Source organism: Paramormyrops kingsleyae, chromosome 10 (genome assembly GCF_048594095.1).
Source record: "Paramormyrops kingsleyae isolate MSU_618 chromosome 10, PKINGS_0.4, whole genome shotgun sequence".
NCBI lineage: Eukaryota > Metazoa > Chordata > Actinopteri > Osteoglossiformes > Mormyridae > Paramormyrops > Paramormyrops kingsleyae.
In genome coordinates, this window is record NC_132806.1 from 15,013,068 (window position 1) to 15,028,791 (window position 15,724).

The window sequence follows — 15,724 nt, forward strand, 5'->3', positions numbered from 1 at the left end:
TGGTCCTACACTCAAAATTCTTTTCCCCCCAGATAGACAGCCATGTCCTACCAACTTGCCATTTGAACTATGAAACTATGCCTACTTAGATTTTTTGCTAATTTTGCATAATTTGCAAATCCTAATTAAGCCTTAAAGTCCAAGCTTGTCCTACCAAATCAGACAAATAAGGTGTCAAACGAATTAGAACTCTAAGCTGATCAAGAATTATGAAAAAAATTCGGACATTTGTGTATCCTACGGCCATTAGCCACGCCCAAACAATGCCCAAATTTGGCCCATTTTGGTCTGACTGCTATAACTTGGCCGTGCCTTGGCCTACCTCGACCAAATTTGAAATGCTATCTCCCTACACCATTCTGGGGACACGGTCCAAGGCGGGCCACATTTCATCCATAGGGGGCACTACAACTAAAAACTGCCAATATCTCCTGACTGCCTTGGCCAATCCAACTGAAATTTGCCAGATATGTACTAGGCCCCAGCCTGAGGTCAGACACATACAATGGCAGTCATAAGTCCTACAAGAGTGGCCGCCATCAGTCAATCAAAATCAACCAGCCATTTGGCAGGCTTATCAATGACCAATCCAAACTTAATATGGATGGTATATTTGTCCTCTGACCCTCAGCCATCCCTGTAAAGGACACCTCACTCGGCCAGATGGGGGTGCTACAGCGCCCCCATTTGCATTTCTGCCTATTTCTCCAGAACTGCTAAGCCTACAGTTGAAATTTATTGCCAGTCCAATTCACTATGACATGACAAATCCAACAACATATAGAACTTGGTTCTCCATCTTTGTGTTTTTGCATGATTTATATTTGTCTAAAAACAGGTTACTTTGTTAACCTCCTAGGATTTTCGCCCAACCTACATAAGTCTGGTGTCATTCAAATCAGGAGACAGTCAAGATTTAGAAAAAAAACTTAAAGTTTCGGTAAGGTATGGCCACCAGCCACACCCTGAATGTACTGGTGCCTCGCCCATTTCAATCAGACAGCTATATCTCAGGCACGGTTCAGCCAATCATTACCAAATTTCTGTCACTAATGAATGGCTGTACCCCAGAGAGACCCTCCAAATTTCGTCTCGATCGGTCAAACGGGAGCGCTACAGCCACTGTTTATATATGTCCACCAAGGCTTATTCTTAAAATGAATTACCTGATCAGGTAGGAAGGTGTCTACCGATCTCACCCACTTTACCAACAACAGCGGGTGGCTCAGTGGGCTAAGCCTGTGTGTCTGTAATCAGAGGGTCATCGGTTCGAATCCAGCTTCGGTGGGTACTTGAGCTAGGTAGCCCGATGAACACAGCGTGCACTCCGACATCTATTGACCTGTTACGCCTACACTAAAAGCATCTCCATCCTACTATTCGGACCATCTCACCCAAACCAGTCCTACTGTCCCGTTCGACCTATGCTCAGTCTAATTCAGTCTTACTTTCTACTACCATGTCCGCCGGTTCTCTATTACCTGTCCGATCGTCCTACGCTTTTATAATTATTTTTATTTGCTCGATTTTCTGATGCGTATGTAGATTGATTCTATGTAACGGCATAAAAGAATGTACTGTTAAATTACGGTAAATATTCGTTCATCAGGCCTAAATGTTCCGTCAATTCGCACGCTCGGTGGTTGACTCGTCATGCCTTGACGTCAGACACCGGAAGTGAAACCATAGAAATTACAAACCGTCATCGAAAAAAGATGGCGCATTCGGCGGAACCGGTGGAGGGAATTTTAAACTTTCGTAGGAGTCTAAACTATGAAAAATAACGGAATAAGAGATGCCTCTTACCAAGCCCACATACAGATGTGTTCATTTTATTAACTGAAATGGCGTGTAGTTCAGTAGGTAGATAGCAACAAGTTCAGGTAGTTTGATCAGACTACTGGTTATGATTTCACGGTGAGATTTGAAAGTTCACTTAGTCCATTGCTGGGTACCTGGGTCATGCCAAAATAATATATTTTATGTACTTTTCCGGTCTTTTATGTCCGTTTCTTTCACGGTCACGAAGATTAGGGGGAAACGACACGCCACCTGTATTGTGGAGTCAGCAGGTTTAGAAAGTATATTTCTAAAACAGAATTTGAGAAAGAAAGTAATTTGCTGTAGTATTGCGGTGAACACCGTCGAGCAATACTCCTGTTGTGTCCGCTTAGTGTCTACTGTGTAACTTGTTTTTCTTAATGTATTGTTCTCTGTACATTTGTAATGAGTCTTTGGGTTTAACACGCATGAGTTTTACTGTACTTAGTACACGTTACACTTACAGTAATTGAATGCTTTGAATGTCGCTATTTAATTGGTTATTTGGTTAAATTAATTAATTGCATAGCCAAGAGATACTTTTGAAATGATCGCTGTTAATTCTTGTATATTTTTGTAAGTGTTACATTACATTGGTCGGCTGATAGTGATAATGATTAACTTGCAGGTTTTAGCGCTCCACGATGACCGAGAAGTTCAGTCCCATGGACGGTCCGGAAATGCCCCAGGCACCCCCTGTCCCGGCTGGTTGCAGTCGACTCACGACTCACCCCGACCTGGATCTGTCTGTCACCCTCACCCCGGAGAAGCCGAGTATTGAGGCTGGCATCCTGAAGCAGGGCAAACGAGGAGGCAGGCGGCCACAAAGGCAGGTAAGTCAGGCGGGAGAAACATTACCGTGTTATTAATTAGGGCTGCAAAATTCTTTTCAAATTCGGAAACTTTACATGTGAATTAACGGGAATATATGGGAATAAACTGGAAATTTGCAAAATTGCAGGTTAATCTATAATAGGGAACTTAAATGTAGTTGGAAAAAAAACATTTTGACGCCCTAATAATGATATTATTGTGTAACCAGGTGCTTGTGAGTACTTGTGTGCGTAAAAACACCCCAAAAATAAACACCTGTATCAAATCCCACTGCTTATTAGTCATATACTATGTCTTATTGTTCATACAGTTTGCTTTGTTTGCTGTACAGTCATTGACAAAAGTCTTGTCACATAAGGACATAGTAACTTAAAAAGGCATATAACTTTATTTCTAATCAATCAATTGTTACATTGAATGGATCAATTTAATGCCAAGGGCTTTCATATTAATAACTGGGTGCAAAATGAAACAGTCAAAAAGTGTCCTGATGTTCACAGCTTGTTAAAGTCCATAACACCTGTTTTTGCAAGGACAAAAGTCTTGTCATGTCTTTTAATTATTCAACCAATCACAAATTAGAGGTTCACCTGTGACAAATATTGTAATGAACATAATCCCAGGTGTGTATAAAAAGAACCCCAGCACACCAGACCTTCACTTGAAGTGCAGCCTGGCTTCTGACAACATACCAAAGATTCAACCACAGACCAAGTCTGCTGCTGAGGTGGCAGACGTCATTAATGTATCCAAACGTCAAGTGGAGAGGATTAAAAAAAGATATAAAGAAACTGGTGATGTTCATGACAAGCCCAGGTCAGGCAGACCCCGTAAGACAACTCTTTGAGAGGACCGTTTGTTGCTTCGAAAGTCCAGGGCCAACCCTTTTTCAACTGCAGCAGAGCTACATCAGAACTGGTCACCGGAAACCGCTGTGTCTACAAGAACAGTTTCTCGAATTCTCGCACGCAGTGGTCTCCATGGCCAAATTAGTGCTCAGAAACCAGCATTAACAAGAACACAAAAAAAAAGCATGTTGAATTTGCCAAGGCCCACAGCTTGCAGCAAGGATGGACAGAGGCAAAGTGGCAGAAGGTTGGTTTTTCTGACGAATCATCCATTGAACTACATACCAAATGCCGCAAATACTGCAGGAGACCTGTTGGAACCTGCATGAACTCAAAATTCACCCAGAAAACAGTCAAGTTTGGTGGAGGAAAAATCATGGTTTGGGGTTACATCCATGGGGGTGTTCGAGAGATCTGCAGAGTGGATGGCAACATCAACAGCCTGAAGTATCAAGATATTCTTGCTGCCCATTACATTCCAAACCATAAGAGAGGGCAAATTCTGCAGAATGAATACTTCAGCCTCCACATTGAAGTTCCTGAAACTGAAGAGGATCAAGGTGCTCCAGGATTGGCCAGCCCAGTCACCAGACATGAACATTATTGAGCATGTCTGGGGTAAGATGAAGGAGGAGGCTTGGAAGACGAAACCAAAGAATCTAGACGAACCCTAGGAGTCCTGCAAAACTGCTTTCTTTGCCATTCCTGATGACTTCATCAACAAGTTATTTCAGTCATTGCCAAGACGTATGGATGTGGTCCTCCAAGCTCATGGGAGTCATACACATTATTAATTTTTTTTTCCAAGGCACCATGACTTTATGTTCTGATGTTATTATAGCATGTTTGTGTATTCTAAATGAAATATATGTATAATTTCTACATTATTTTTGCATATGTCAAGACTTTTGTCCAGGCAAAAGTTGACCTTTCTGTCCTAATTACATGACAAAACTCAATGAATGATGCAAAACTTTATTTTGGTATAATAAGCATAATCTAGAGGGCTTTGCCTTTTCTTATAAGCCATTTCTGATTCCAACTGATTAACTACAGGTCAAGTTATTATTTGTTGTTCCTACAACTTGGTTAAGCGACAAGACTTTTGTCAGGCACTGTATCTGATCTACATTCTACAGAGCTCAATATTTCCAAAATTCCCCAGCTTAACTTCCCATGGAAAGTTTTGGGAAATTTTCCACCCCTTTGCAGCTATAGTAGGTGCTGTCAAGTCGATGTTGACTCTCCAGAAGGTCCCGTCAGTTGTTTGAGTCCTCATACATTTTCTTGCTCTGTGGAAAAACTGAGAACAGAAAACAGGAATAACTGAAACTTTCATATGCAGGGAAACTTCTGCATATGAAACCTTCAGAGGTTAAATCAAGTTTTAGCCTTTAGAACTTTATAACATTTTTAATAGAAATGCAAGAATCCATCAGAACCCCATGTACGATGTTGGTTTTCGTCTGCACTGTGCCTAAGACTGCTGCTGCCTCCCGCCCCCAGACTTGGGGTTTGAACCTAACCTGACTTTTGTGATTGTGGGGTTTTCATCCTCTCCTCACACTATCCAAAGATGTGCGGTGTGATGACACCTGTTTACCTAACTGCCCGTTTTATGATCTGCTCGTGCTGCTACTCTGCCATCAGGTGCGATTCAATATCAGCCCAAAGTCGAAGGAGACGGTGATAAAACTGAGCAGAAATCCAGCCCAGGAGCATGTGGTCTGTACCGCGGTGACTGAGCCCAGCAGTCAGCAGGAGGCGACTCAGACCACCCGCGGGTCCAAGAACCACAACGAGCTGAATGGTGGGCTTACATTAAAACTGTTTTTCCCTGCCTGTTGAGTCACAAGCCCCAAATGAGCAGACTGACCGCTGGTTTTGGTTTTTTGTGGCTTAAGTCTCCAGTGCTCATCTGGTTACATGGCCTTTGAAATACAGTGGGCTTAATGATGGTCGTATCATCACTGCACTCTGGTTTTGCTGGACACTAGCGCCCTCAGTACTACATCCCTGTTGCAGAGCTTATATATGCTGCAAGGGCACAATCTGACTGCAGCTGGTGCTGTGTTCTTGTGGCCGCGGACAGGCCCACGTGGGGGACACAATCATTCACACCACTTAGCCTTTAAATTGCTACAATTTGTATGTTTTAGTGCAAATAATATGCAACAAGGGGGCGAGGCAGTGCAACCGTGTTCATTTCTCAACCATTTGCAGGTTTTTTTTTTCACCTCGTGGGTCTTCTCACATGTGCATTTTTCACACCTGATGTGTTAAAATAGCTGATTATATTTCCTGGCACCTGTTCTAACCACTGCTGTTTTTTTGACAGAAAGCGCAATGAGGCTTTTTTTTTAAATTTCCTCCCTTACCCCTAATTAAAATTCTAGCACATGTTGCTAATTCTGTTTGTTTCATTTAATCGCATCAAAATTAATTGCTCCGTTGGTCTGTGCAGCTATGTGGCACAGTGTTTGTTTTGATGAACACCTCCTGAAACATGGTTACCGCTCTGCCGAATGGCTTATTGATATGACTAGTTTAATTATTGTGCCCCTCGCATTCATCAGAACCGTTGACGGGTCTTGCTCATTTGTACAGGGAGGAAGAGCGGCAAGAAGCTTGGACGCCCAGAAGGGGTCTCTGTCAGCAGACTGGCCGAGGAAGGTTCCGGTAAGCTCTGCCAGGGGGCGGAGCTCAACACCACCCTGGCTTTGAAGGCGGAGCTGGAGGACCAGGCAGAGAAGGAGTTTGATCCCAGGAGGGCAGTGCAACAGCGCCTGAAGGCATCTGCGTACACCAAAAGCAACATTAGCGTGCGAGCTACCGGAGGTTTGTTAAGATGGGGGGGGGGGGGGTCAGGGGCCTGGAGAGCTGGAAAACTGTGGGGGGAGGGGGATCACTTTCTGAGCTATCCATGGGTGGAGAATGGCAAGCATGATAGTTTTTCAACATCATCATGTTGTGGGTTCGCATCCAAGAGGTGATTGGCCAAGACGAAAGGTTCTAGCCAGTATTGAAATGTCCAGCTGTTCAAGGCGTCAGTCGTCTGGCCGTCCGGGAAGCTTGTTAATAGCGATGATGAAATCGGGCAGACGCTGGTCACACAGGGGAGCAAGAGGAAGTCTACTAATTACTGGGGGGGCAATGTGTTTGTGTGTGTGTCACTCCTCTCTCCTTGTCACACAGGAGTCAACATCCCACGCTCTCAGAACCTCTACCGAGAACTCGTCAGCATTAGTGTGCCAGAGGATCAGCTGATCAGCCAGGCTCTCTACGATAGGTTGAAGCTGGTCCCACCCGCCCCTTCCAACAAGGTCTGATCCATCACACCCTGCACCCAGGTCAATGAAGATATCTGATCAGTAAGTGTCAATGTAAACACTGCAGGTTTGTGATTTCTGGGCTTCTCTTTGGCACGCAGTGCCAGGACAGTCCAGCAGAGGGCCCTGACCTCCTGGCCTTCTACAATCCTGGGGAACTCTACAGGGAGACACAACTCTTCCCAGGGGACGAGCTGAAGCTGCCACGGCCTTGCCCCATACCCCGCCCTTCCCACGCGACCTTTGACCTGTACCGCAAGCACAGACAGTGGGAATCCTGACTTGCGGAGGCTGGCAATGAACTGGATGAGCCACTGGGTCGTTATGGGCCAGGTTGTTTGTGTCTGAGTGAGCACAGTGGACGGGGTGGGTGGCTGGGGGTCACAACATCCCTCTTGGCCTAACTCGCACCGATCTGCACGCAGCCCTCACTGACCTTCTGCCAGGTGCAACCCCCCCCCCGCCTGGGCTGACGCAGACACCCGAAACCAACAGGGACTCCCCCGAGGTTCTCTGGTGCCTGGCCGACGCCACTTTTGAGCTTGGTTCCGAGCACGGCCCACCACCGCGTTCCCCGCAGAGAACCTCCCTTGGACATATCGAGCTGGCAGCCGGCAGCTCCCCAAGGGTCACGGTGCTGTCAGATGAGTGACATCCGCCCTGAAGCTTCCGCACTGTGTTTCTGACCATTATTTGTGAAGATTATTTGTAAAATGTTACATCTGCTGTCTCAAAATCAGCATGTGCATAAGTATTTAATAAATAAGTTTTTAGTTTTTGGTTTGAATTCACCACATTTCGTTGCACCGTGTGTTACGCTAGAAGTGTGTGCGCTGATTTCCCTGTTTGTTCGCTCGATGTAGTTTTTTTTTGTCAGGGTGGGGGGTCAAGTTAAACGGCGGCAGCATCGGCATGCGATTAACATGCTGGTCGCTGCTACAGCGACGCACGCAGACCCCTGAGCTGAGACACCGCTGTGGGCTGCCCGATCGTATGTGGAACAACTCCGGTAATGTTATTAAGACCCTGGACTGGGCACCTCCCCTCCCCTCTGTGAGATGTCATTGATCCTGGGGGAGGGAGGCAGGCAGGGTGGGCGGGGCCTGAGCGATCGGAGTGAAGGCCAGTGTACGTGTTCGCTCAGCCACTTCGGCTTCTCTGATCTTGAGGACAGGTGAGGGTTGATCTTAGATGACTTTCGGTGAAGCACGAACACCTTGGACCATCGGGAGCTCATGGAGATCAGGTAAGGGTATGAGATTGGTTTGTTTGGTTAACAGGTGTTCTAGTTGGCCCTATCTTTTCATACAAGTCCAGTCTGTATTCCCCAGGGTGTTGTGTTTAATGTTACAACTTTATATTCCTATTATGTAGGATTTTTTAAAATCCATTAAGTGTGTTTTTTTTTTTTTTTGTTTTTTTTTGCTGTATGTTGCTTTGTACTGAATTGTAAGGTGCTTGGTGAATTGTAGGCCAATCCCAACAGCATATTTTAGAAATCCTAGAATACCAACTGGATTTGCTATAAAGCACAATTTTTCTACATCTGATATAAGAAAATGTAGTCAGTTGATTGTGTGTGTGTGACTGTAGACATCGAGACTTTATGGCGACGTGAGATTTTAAATAGTATTGAAACTCGAAATCTTGAGATTCTGCTGTCCGTGTTTGTTCAACCGTTCATATGTGTGGCGTAAAGGGGTGAAGAAAAGCTATTCATTCAGACATAACACCCCCACTGTCCCCATTCATCTTTTTTGACTAAGGTTAAGATCAAAAGGTGATCAAACAGGAAATAATCTGTTAATAAGCAAAGTGCCTTAGCACAGCATTACATCCATCCATCCATCCATCTTCCAGTCGCTTTTCCTGGTGAGGGTGAGGGTAAGGGGCGGGGCCGGAGCCTATCCCAGGCAGCACAGGGCAAACAGATGGGTGCCCCCTAGATGAGACGATGGTCATGGATGATGCATGCCTTAAGAAAAGTATATTACTGCAGCTACTCCATATTAATTCCATATCCATATTAATTCATGTAGAGAAGATGCTTCATTACCTTTTTTGGCGAATGATTTCGTGTGCAGGTACTAATTATAAAAACAGGTAATTAACGCAAGAGCTTGTGTTTTGTATTACAAGAACTTTTCCATTGAGGATTGTGACAGTTTCCCTTGTATCTCGGGAAGTATAGGGTGTGTTGGGAATGTCCTGGACTGGATGCTCTGCGGCAGGACATTGTGCCCTTTTAGGTTCACATGAGCGGCATTTAAAGCACAACGTAATTAGATCAGGGTCCTTTGAATTGCATGAATACGGCAAAAGGATTGTTTTTTTTCATGGGAGGAAACTGGCATCGCTGGAAATTGTTGACCAAAACAAATTGAAACTGCAGAATTTTGATAGGAAATGAAAATCCTAGTAAGATTTAAGCATTTTCTGCCCTATTTAAGATTCCTTTTTCCATTACTTAAAATTATACTCCAAAAAAAAACCAGTGCTTAAAAATGAGAAATCCTTATAGTTTCATATTAAAATACCCTCAGGCTGAAAATTATTTCGTTTACTAAACACAAATGTGTGACTTATCTTCTAGCCCAGCTTGTTGTACATATGGATAAATAGTTGGCAAGTTAAAATGCATATAAATACAAATGTTTGTATTCTTTTTTGTTTAGATTAATGATGTCGCTCCAGTATTGCCATCCTGTCAATCATGCCATATTGTCTTCAGCTCAACGACGGACTGATTCAACAAAAAAAAGAGCTTGATTGTTCAGCTGACTCATCATCCTCGTGCTTGGGGACTGAGGTTGGGCTTCCTCATTTGACCCAGCAGGACCGTTTGGGATAGAAGCCGGACACAGCCTGTGACCATGTTATGGCTGATGTGTCATTGTTAAAGCAATCGTTGAAGCTGGTTACATCTAGATGCCATAGAAAACATCTATATTTGCAGATTGCCACATTCTCTGGTGTGGACAGAGTTCAGTTAGGATTGGTGTCCAATCACCAATAAGGAAGCGAGGGGAACCGCGGTGGGATGATGGACCCCATAGTGGGTCCGAATGTATCAGTGGCAGGCTGCTGGGACGGCTGCGGAAACGACAGCGACATGGACAGACACTTTACCTATCACCAGGAACCCCTCTTCAGCTCTCCAGAACTGGTACTGGTGACGACGGTATGCGTCCTGCTGTTGGTGGTGGGCCTGGTGGGCAACACACTGACCGTGCTGGTGGTGCGCCTCCGCCGGGACTTGCGAAGCACCACCTACATATATCTCTGCAGCATGGCTTTCTCTGACATCATCATCCTGCTACTGATGCCCATTGACCTCTACAAGGTAACTCCCTCCTACTGCACATGCCCATTGACCTCTACAAGGTAACTCCCTCCTACTGCACATGCCCATTGACCTCTACAAGGTAACTCCTCTTACTGCACATGCCCATTGACCTCTACAAGGTAACTCCCTCCTACTGCACATGCCCATTGACCTCTACAAGGTAACTCCTCTTACTGCACATGCCCATTGACCTCTACAAGGTAACTCCTCTTACTGCACATGCCCATTGACCTCTACAAGGTAACTCCCTCTTACTGTACATGCCCATTGACCTCTACAAGGTAACTCCCTCTTACTGCACATGCCCATTGACCTCTACAAGGTAACTCCTCTTACTGCACATGCCCATTGACCTCTACAAGGTAACTCCCTCTTGCTGCACATGCCCATTGACCTCTACAAGGTAACTCCCTCTTGCTGCACATGCCCATTGACCTCTACAAGGTAACTCCCTCTTGCTGCACATGCCCATTGACCTCTACAAGGTAACTCCCTCTTACTGCACATGCCCATTGACCTCTATAAGGTAAATCCCTCTTGCTGCACATGCCCATTGACCTTTACAAAGTGGGTGTGTTCGACTTGGGCTTAGGTCTGTCTGCAGCTGACGTGACGTGGAGCGAGATCTGCCAGTGGCTGCAGGGGTGGAGTATAAACTGACTGCAGCCAAGTCGGACACTCTCGTCGTAGTCTGCGAGATCTGACTGAAATGGCAGCGCTGCCAGAAGGATAACGATTAAACAAAGAAAGCAGTGCAACATTACAGTAACTAACAATAAATAAACCACTAACTTACATGTACTATGTGAGCATTTATGTCATTTATTTAAACTTTATTTTACCAGGTAAATTAACTGAAAACCAGTTCTCACTGCTTTACATGCTTTTCGGGAGAAATAGCAGATAACGCATCGGAACTTCCAGGGATACAAACGTCATGCGCGTGACTAAAATCTTCAGCCAATAAGGGCAAAGTTGTGTCATCACGGAGGTGGTGGCTGAGAGGTGCTGCACTATCTGTCTTAAGGCGTCTTGCTCTCGCTAGGTTTTTGTACCAAGTGACTTGGTGACATTTTGCAGCGCCAGCTGAAATCGGACAAAAAAATCTAACCATGATGCATTGCTTTAAGCCAGCCCTGTAAGCGGCTGCGTGAAGTCGAACACACCCATTAACTCCCTCTTACTGCACATGCCCATTGACCTCTACAAGGTAACTCCTCTTACTGCACATGCCCATTGACCTCTACAAGGTAACTCCTCTTACTGCACATGCCCATTGACCTCTACAAGGTAACTCCCTCCTACTGCACATGCCCATTGACCTCTACAAGGTAACTCCCTCTTACTGCACATGCCCATTGACCTCTACAAGGTAACTCCCTCCTACTGCACATGCCCATTGACCTCTACAAGGTAACTCCCTCTTACTGCAGATGCCCATTGACCTCTACAAGGTAACTCCCTCCTACTGCACATGCCCATTGACCTCTACAAAGTAACTTCCTCCTACTGCACATGCCCATTGACCTCTACAAGGTAACTCCTCTTACTGCACATGCCCATTGACCTCTACAAGGTAACTCCTCTTACTGCACATGCCCATTGACCTCTACAAGGTAACTCCTCTTACTGCACATGCCCATTGACCTCTACAAAGTAACTCCCTCTTACTGCACATGCCCATTGACCTCTACAAGGTAACTCCCTCTTACTGCACATGCCCATTGACCTCTACAAGGTAACTCCTCTTACTGCACATGCCCATTGACCTCTACAAAGTAACTCCCTCTTACTGCACATGCCCATTGACCTCTACAAGGTAACTCCCTCCTACTGCACATGCCCATTGACCTCTACAAGGTAACTCCCTCTTGCTTATTTTTATTTATCTTATCCTGGATATTGTTCTCTAGTGATCGCTCATATTCTATACTTCTCTCTTTGTCCTTTTTAAGTGTAAAACCAATCCCATTAACTCTAAACCTTGTCAATTTTCTTGATTTCCCACTTTCCTGACTTATTCAATCTATACTTACCCAGATTTCCTCCACCTTTTCTCCATCTCTCCCTTTTCCCACATGATCTCTCCATCTCTACCTTCCACTCCTCACCCTGCTGGCTCCCAGCTGTGGAACTTCCAGCCCTGGCTGCTGGGTGATGTGATCTGCAAGCTGTCCCAGTTCCTCAGCGAGGGCTGCACCTTCGCCAGCATCCTACACATCACGGCACTGAGCGTGGAACGCTACCTGGCCGTGTGCTTCCCGCTGCACGCCAAGGTGCTGGTGACTCGTGGCAAGGTGAAGGCTCTTATCGGGGTGCTGTGGATGGTGGCACTGCTGAGCGCCGGGCCCGTCTTCGCACTGGTGGGTGTCGAGCAGCTGGACGACAGCGGCGGGGCCGAGTGCCGCTGCACGCAGTACGCCAAGGCTTCAGGCCTCTTGGGTACAATGATGTGGCTGTCCAACCTGTACTTCCTGGTGCCCGTCTCCTGCCTCAGCCTCCTGTACGGACTCATCGCCCGCAGGCTGTGGCACCGGCGGCGCTGTGCCCACCGGGACGGGGCCAACCGCCAGACCGTCAAGATGCTGGGTAAGCAGACCAGGCTGATGGGGCTGGAGAGGCAGAGAGGATTATGGGAAGAGAGCTGGGGCATTTATAGCAGTTTCCGTGTGCATGTGTTGGCGAGCTTCAGCCTATTAACCATCTGTATGCATACTGGCACATCTCACCCAAAGTGGAGCTGAAAAGTAGCAATTTGAAATAAGAAAAATCAATATATTGCAGCCAAACAATCTGATAAAAACAAACACACAGGGGTGGTGTGTGGCTATGTGGGTTAGGTTCAATTCCCATGGTCGACAGAATCATTTCACCACTGGGCCCATTAGGAAGGCTGTTAACCCCAGGTGCTCCTGTGATTGGTCCCTTCTTAGTCTCATGTCACATTGGATAGACATCTACTAATTAAGTAAAATTATCAATCCACGAGAGAACAGTTTGATGTGATGACACCATTTTGCAGGAAGTGAAGGATGCTGGGTATAGGGCTGAGCTTCAGATGGATGAGGTGTGGGTGTTGCTGGGTAGAGGGATGGATTTGGAGATTTGTGCAGGGCTGAGGGCACACAAGCAGAGTTTGCTCCATTGTTGCTTTGGCAGCTTATAGAAACATATAGTTTAACTGGGTCTGGAGTGGGATATTGACTCCTCCGCTCTCCTCCTCCTCCTCCTCCTCTCTGATGACTGCCTTTCCAACGTACTCCTTCTCACTCCCCCGTGCTTAGCCTGCCTGACTCTGCGACCCTCTCCTCCGCTCTCTCCTCCCTCTCTCTCTGTCTCTCTCTCTCTCTCTCGCTCAGCGGTCATCGTCCTGGCCTTCGTCCTCTGCTGGCTGCCCTTCCACGTGGGCCGCACCCTCTTCTCCATGTCTCTGAGCTCCAGCCCGGACATGTACTACATCAGTCAGTACTTCAACCTTGTCTCCTTTGTGCTGTTCTACCTCAGCGCAGCCATCAACCCCATCCTCTACAACACCATGTCCACTCGGTACCGTGCGGCGGTGCGCAGCCTGCTGGGCCTCAGCGCCTCCGCTCGGCGGGGCGGCAGCGGCTCCGGGGGGGGCATGCAGCTTGTTGCTGCCCCCCCACGCTTCCCACATCTCATTCCCCTGCATTCTAACTCCACCTCGAACCTGTGACAAGACCAGACCTGTCATGCATTACTCCTGGGCCTGGGACAAAATGACTTCAACCGGGTGCACCCCCTCCCATATGGGCACCCCCCCACGCATAGGCCCAAGACAGCTTGAGATGGTGGGCCTGACTGGACTTGCCCCAGTCAGGGGTTTAACTGATCCAGTCTGCTGAACCGTCAGATGAGCTTCTTGTAGACCTGGAAAGGGGCGCTGTGAGGGCAGTGGAGGCTTCATGCTTGGCTTCCTGTAGGACTCAGAAGCGGTGTGACGATCTGAGAGAGCGAGGAGACCAATGGGCAGGACCAAGGCGGCGTCAGTGGTCTGGTGAGATCTGTCAAACATCTTTTCACTGGTCTGCCTGTTCATGGTTCAGCGGGGGGCACCACACCAAGTGTGCCCATCGGGAGTCCAGTATGGGAGGACAAAGAGCATGAAAGCAACCAGCCCCGGGAATCACATGGGCCGACGGCAGCGTGGGTTTGATTGTGAGGAAGTAGCAGGGGAAGCAGGACACGGTGCGTCTCTGTGTGCATGCCGTGTGCGTTTAGCGTTTTCAGCGTGCGGCGAATCGATTAGCACTCGGCGCACTGAGAAGGAGCTGAGAAAAAAAGCGGAAGCACACAGAGGAAGCGTCGCTCTCTCTGTCCCCGCGGCTATGGCTCCTCACTCGCCCCATTGCTCTTCATCTCTGCCCAGGCCGCACGGCGCTAATAGCCGGCCTCCTGCCCATCCTCGCTGTGTCAGAGCCACCGGGCTCCGTTCAGGGCTCCTTTGGGACACGGCGGCCTGGTCGGGATCAGACAGAACGCCGACTGAATTGGAACAGACGCTCAAAATTGCTTTTGCAGTGGGTTTGCTGCCCTCATTTGTAATGTGGGGGTAATGACAACATTCATGGCTTGAAATATATTCCATTTAACGTCTTAACAGTGTATGATATAACTTTGTTATATACTTATTTCAAAATCCAAATGACCACAATTGTGTACATAAATATAAGCTGTCTGGGGTGTCCCCAGCCTTGTGGGATAGGCTCCAGGTCCACTATGAGCTGGGTAAGTGGTGATGGATGGATGGATGGGTTGAGATATGAGAAAATCTGTCACCTGTTAATACAGCATCATCGAAATCCTTAGTGTTTGCCATCTTTATACATTGTAATTCATTATCTTCAATGCAGCAAAAAATACATTTTGTTCATAAGAAAATGTTCCATGTAAATGTTCCCAGTTAAACTATATGTTTCTAATAAATATGAAGTGAACTACCTTTTTTGACAGATTGCCTTTTTTAAATACTAGACGTGCCATTTTTTTTTATTTTGCATTTGCCAATTTTTGAAAAGTCTAGCTTTCGTTACTCAGCAGTCTGGTGAGAGGCCGTCGTCGTTTGAAGGATCCTCTTACTGAAGTGGTCTTTTTTGCCCTCAGTAATAGTGTTTAATGACTAAATCGCTTGCTGTGTAATGGCCTTGGGTCTTCTGGCCTGTGTAAAATTACAGCATAACCGCTTCCTTTCCTGCCGATTATTATTCATGTGAGAGTGGCAGTGTTGTGGATGGGGGCAGTGAGCAGCTTGGTGAGCCGGAGGAAAGCTGGCCAAAAAAAAGTAACACAGAAGGAGCTCCAGCATGTCCAGAAGGCCGGTGGTAATGGGAACCAGAACCAAATTCCTAGTACATATACCTGAAAAGTGCATGTAAAAGTGCTTCTGAAAGCTGGACAAATTTGGACATAACAGTAACAACATTAACTTGAAAGGATGTTAGGAACCAGTAGTTATTTGGGTTACCTATTACTGGGTTAGATAGTCCTTTATTTGGAACATATTATATATTTGAAATATTATAATG

At 46.5% G+C, this 15,724-nt stretch overlaps 2 protein-coding genes across 7 annotated transcripts; both read left to right on the forward strand.

Moving 5' to 3' along the window:
* Positions 1 to 1,673: 1,673 nt before the first annotated feature.
* On the forward strand, positions 1,674 to 7,291 carry ppp1r35 (protein phosphatase 1, regulatory subunit 35). 3 transcript variants are annotated; one of them, XM_023794829.2, is made up of 6 exons: positions 1,674 to 1,883; positions 2,450 to 2,654; positions 5,154 to 5,313; positions 6,111 to 6,341; positions 6,699 to 6,826; positions 6,934 to 7,291. In XM_023794829.2, exons 2-6 carry the CDS (start codon positions 2,466 to 2,468, stop codon positions 7,111 to 7,113), a joined length of 888 nt encoding a protein of 295 aa, XP_023650597.1. In that variant the 5' UTR covers positions 1,674 to 1,883; positions 2,450 to 2,465; the 3' UTR covers positions 7,114 to 7,291. The 3 variants fall into 3 exon arrangements, with proteins under 3 accessions (XP_023650597.1, XP_023650596.1, XP_023650598.1); XM_023794828.2 differs by having other exon boundaries at positions 1,675 to 1,917; XM_023794830.2 differs by having other exon boundaries at positions 1,675 to 1,917; positions 6,699 to 6,853; positions 6,934 to 7,050.
* On the forward strand, positions 7,291 to 15,096 carry LOC111834970 (growth hormone secretagogue receptor type 1). 4 transcript variants are annotated; one of them, XM_072717359.1, is made up of 5 exons: positions 7,291 to 8,078; positions 9,508 to 10,175; positions 12,305 to 12,541; positions 12,676 to 12,767; positions 13,538 to 15,096. In XM_072717359.1, exons 2-5 carry the CDS (start codon positions 9,873 to 9,875, stop codon positions 13,854 to 13,856), a joined length of 951 nt encoding a protein of 316 aa, XP_072573460.1. In that variant the 5' UTR covers positions 7,291 to 8,078; positions 9,508 to 9,872; the 3' UTR covers positions 13,857 to 15,096. The 4 variants fall into 4 exon arrangements, with proteins under 4 accessions (XP_072573460.1, XP_072573459.1, XP_072573458.1 ...); XM_072717358.1 differs by having other exon boundaries at positions 7,291 to 7,841; positions 8,007 to 8,078; positions 12,305 to 12,767; XM_072717357.1 differs by having other exon boundaries at positions 12,305 to 12,767.
* The last annotated feature ends 628 nt before the right edge of the window (positions 15,097 to 15,724 follow it).

Coding starts and splice junctions, on each gene's coding strand:
- LOC111834970 (XM_072717357.1), top strand. CDS start 9,873: ATGATGGACCCCATAGTGGGTCCGAATGTATCAGTGGCAGGCTGCTGG. Junction 10,176..12,304: donor TGCCCATTGACCTCTACAAG/GTAACTCCCTCC, acceptor GCTGGCTCCCAG/CTGTGGAACTTCCAGCCCTG. Junction 12,768..13,537: donor CCAGACCGTCAAGATGCTGG/GTAAGCAGACCA, acceptor TCTCTCGCTCAG/CGGTCATCGTCCTGGCCTTC.
- ppp1r35 (XM_023794829.2), top strand. CDS start 2,466: ATGACCGAGAAGTTCAGTCCCATGGACGGTCCGGAAATGCCCCAGGCA. Junction 2,655..5,153: donor GCAGGCGGCCACAAAGGCAG/GTAAGTCAGGCG, acceptor CTCTGCCATCAG/GTGCGATTCAATATCAGCCC. Junction 6,342..6,698: donor TAGCGTGCGAGCTACCGGAG/GTTTGTTAAGAT, acceptor CTTGTCACACAG/GAGTCAACATCCCACGCTCT.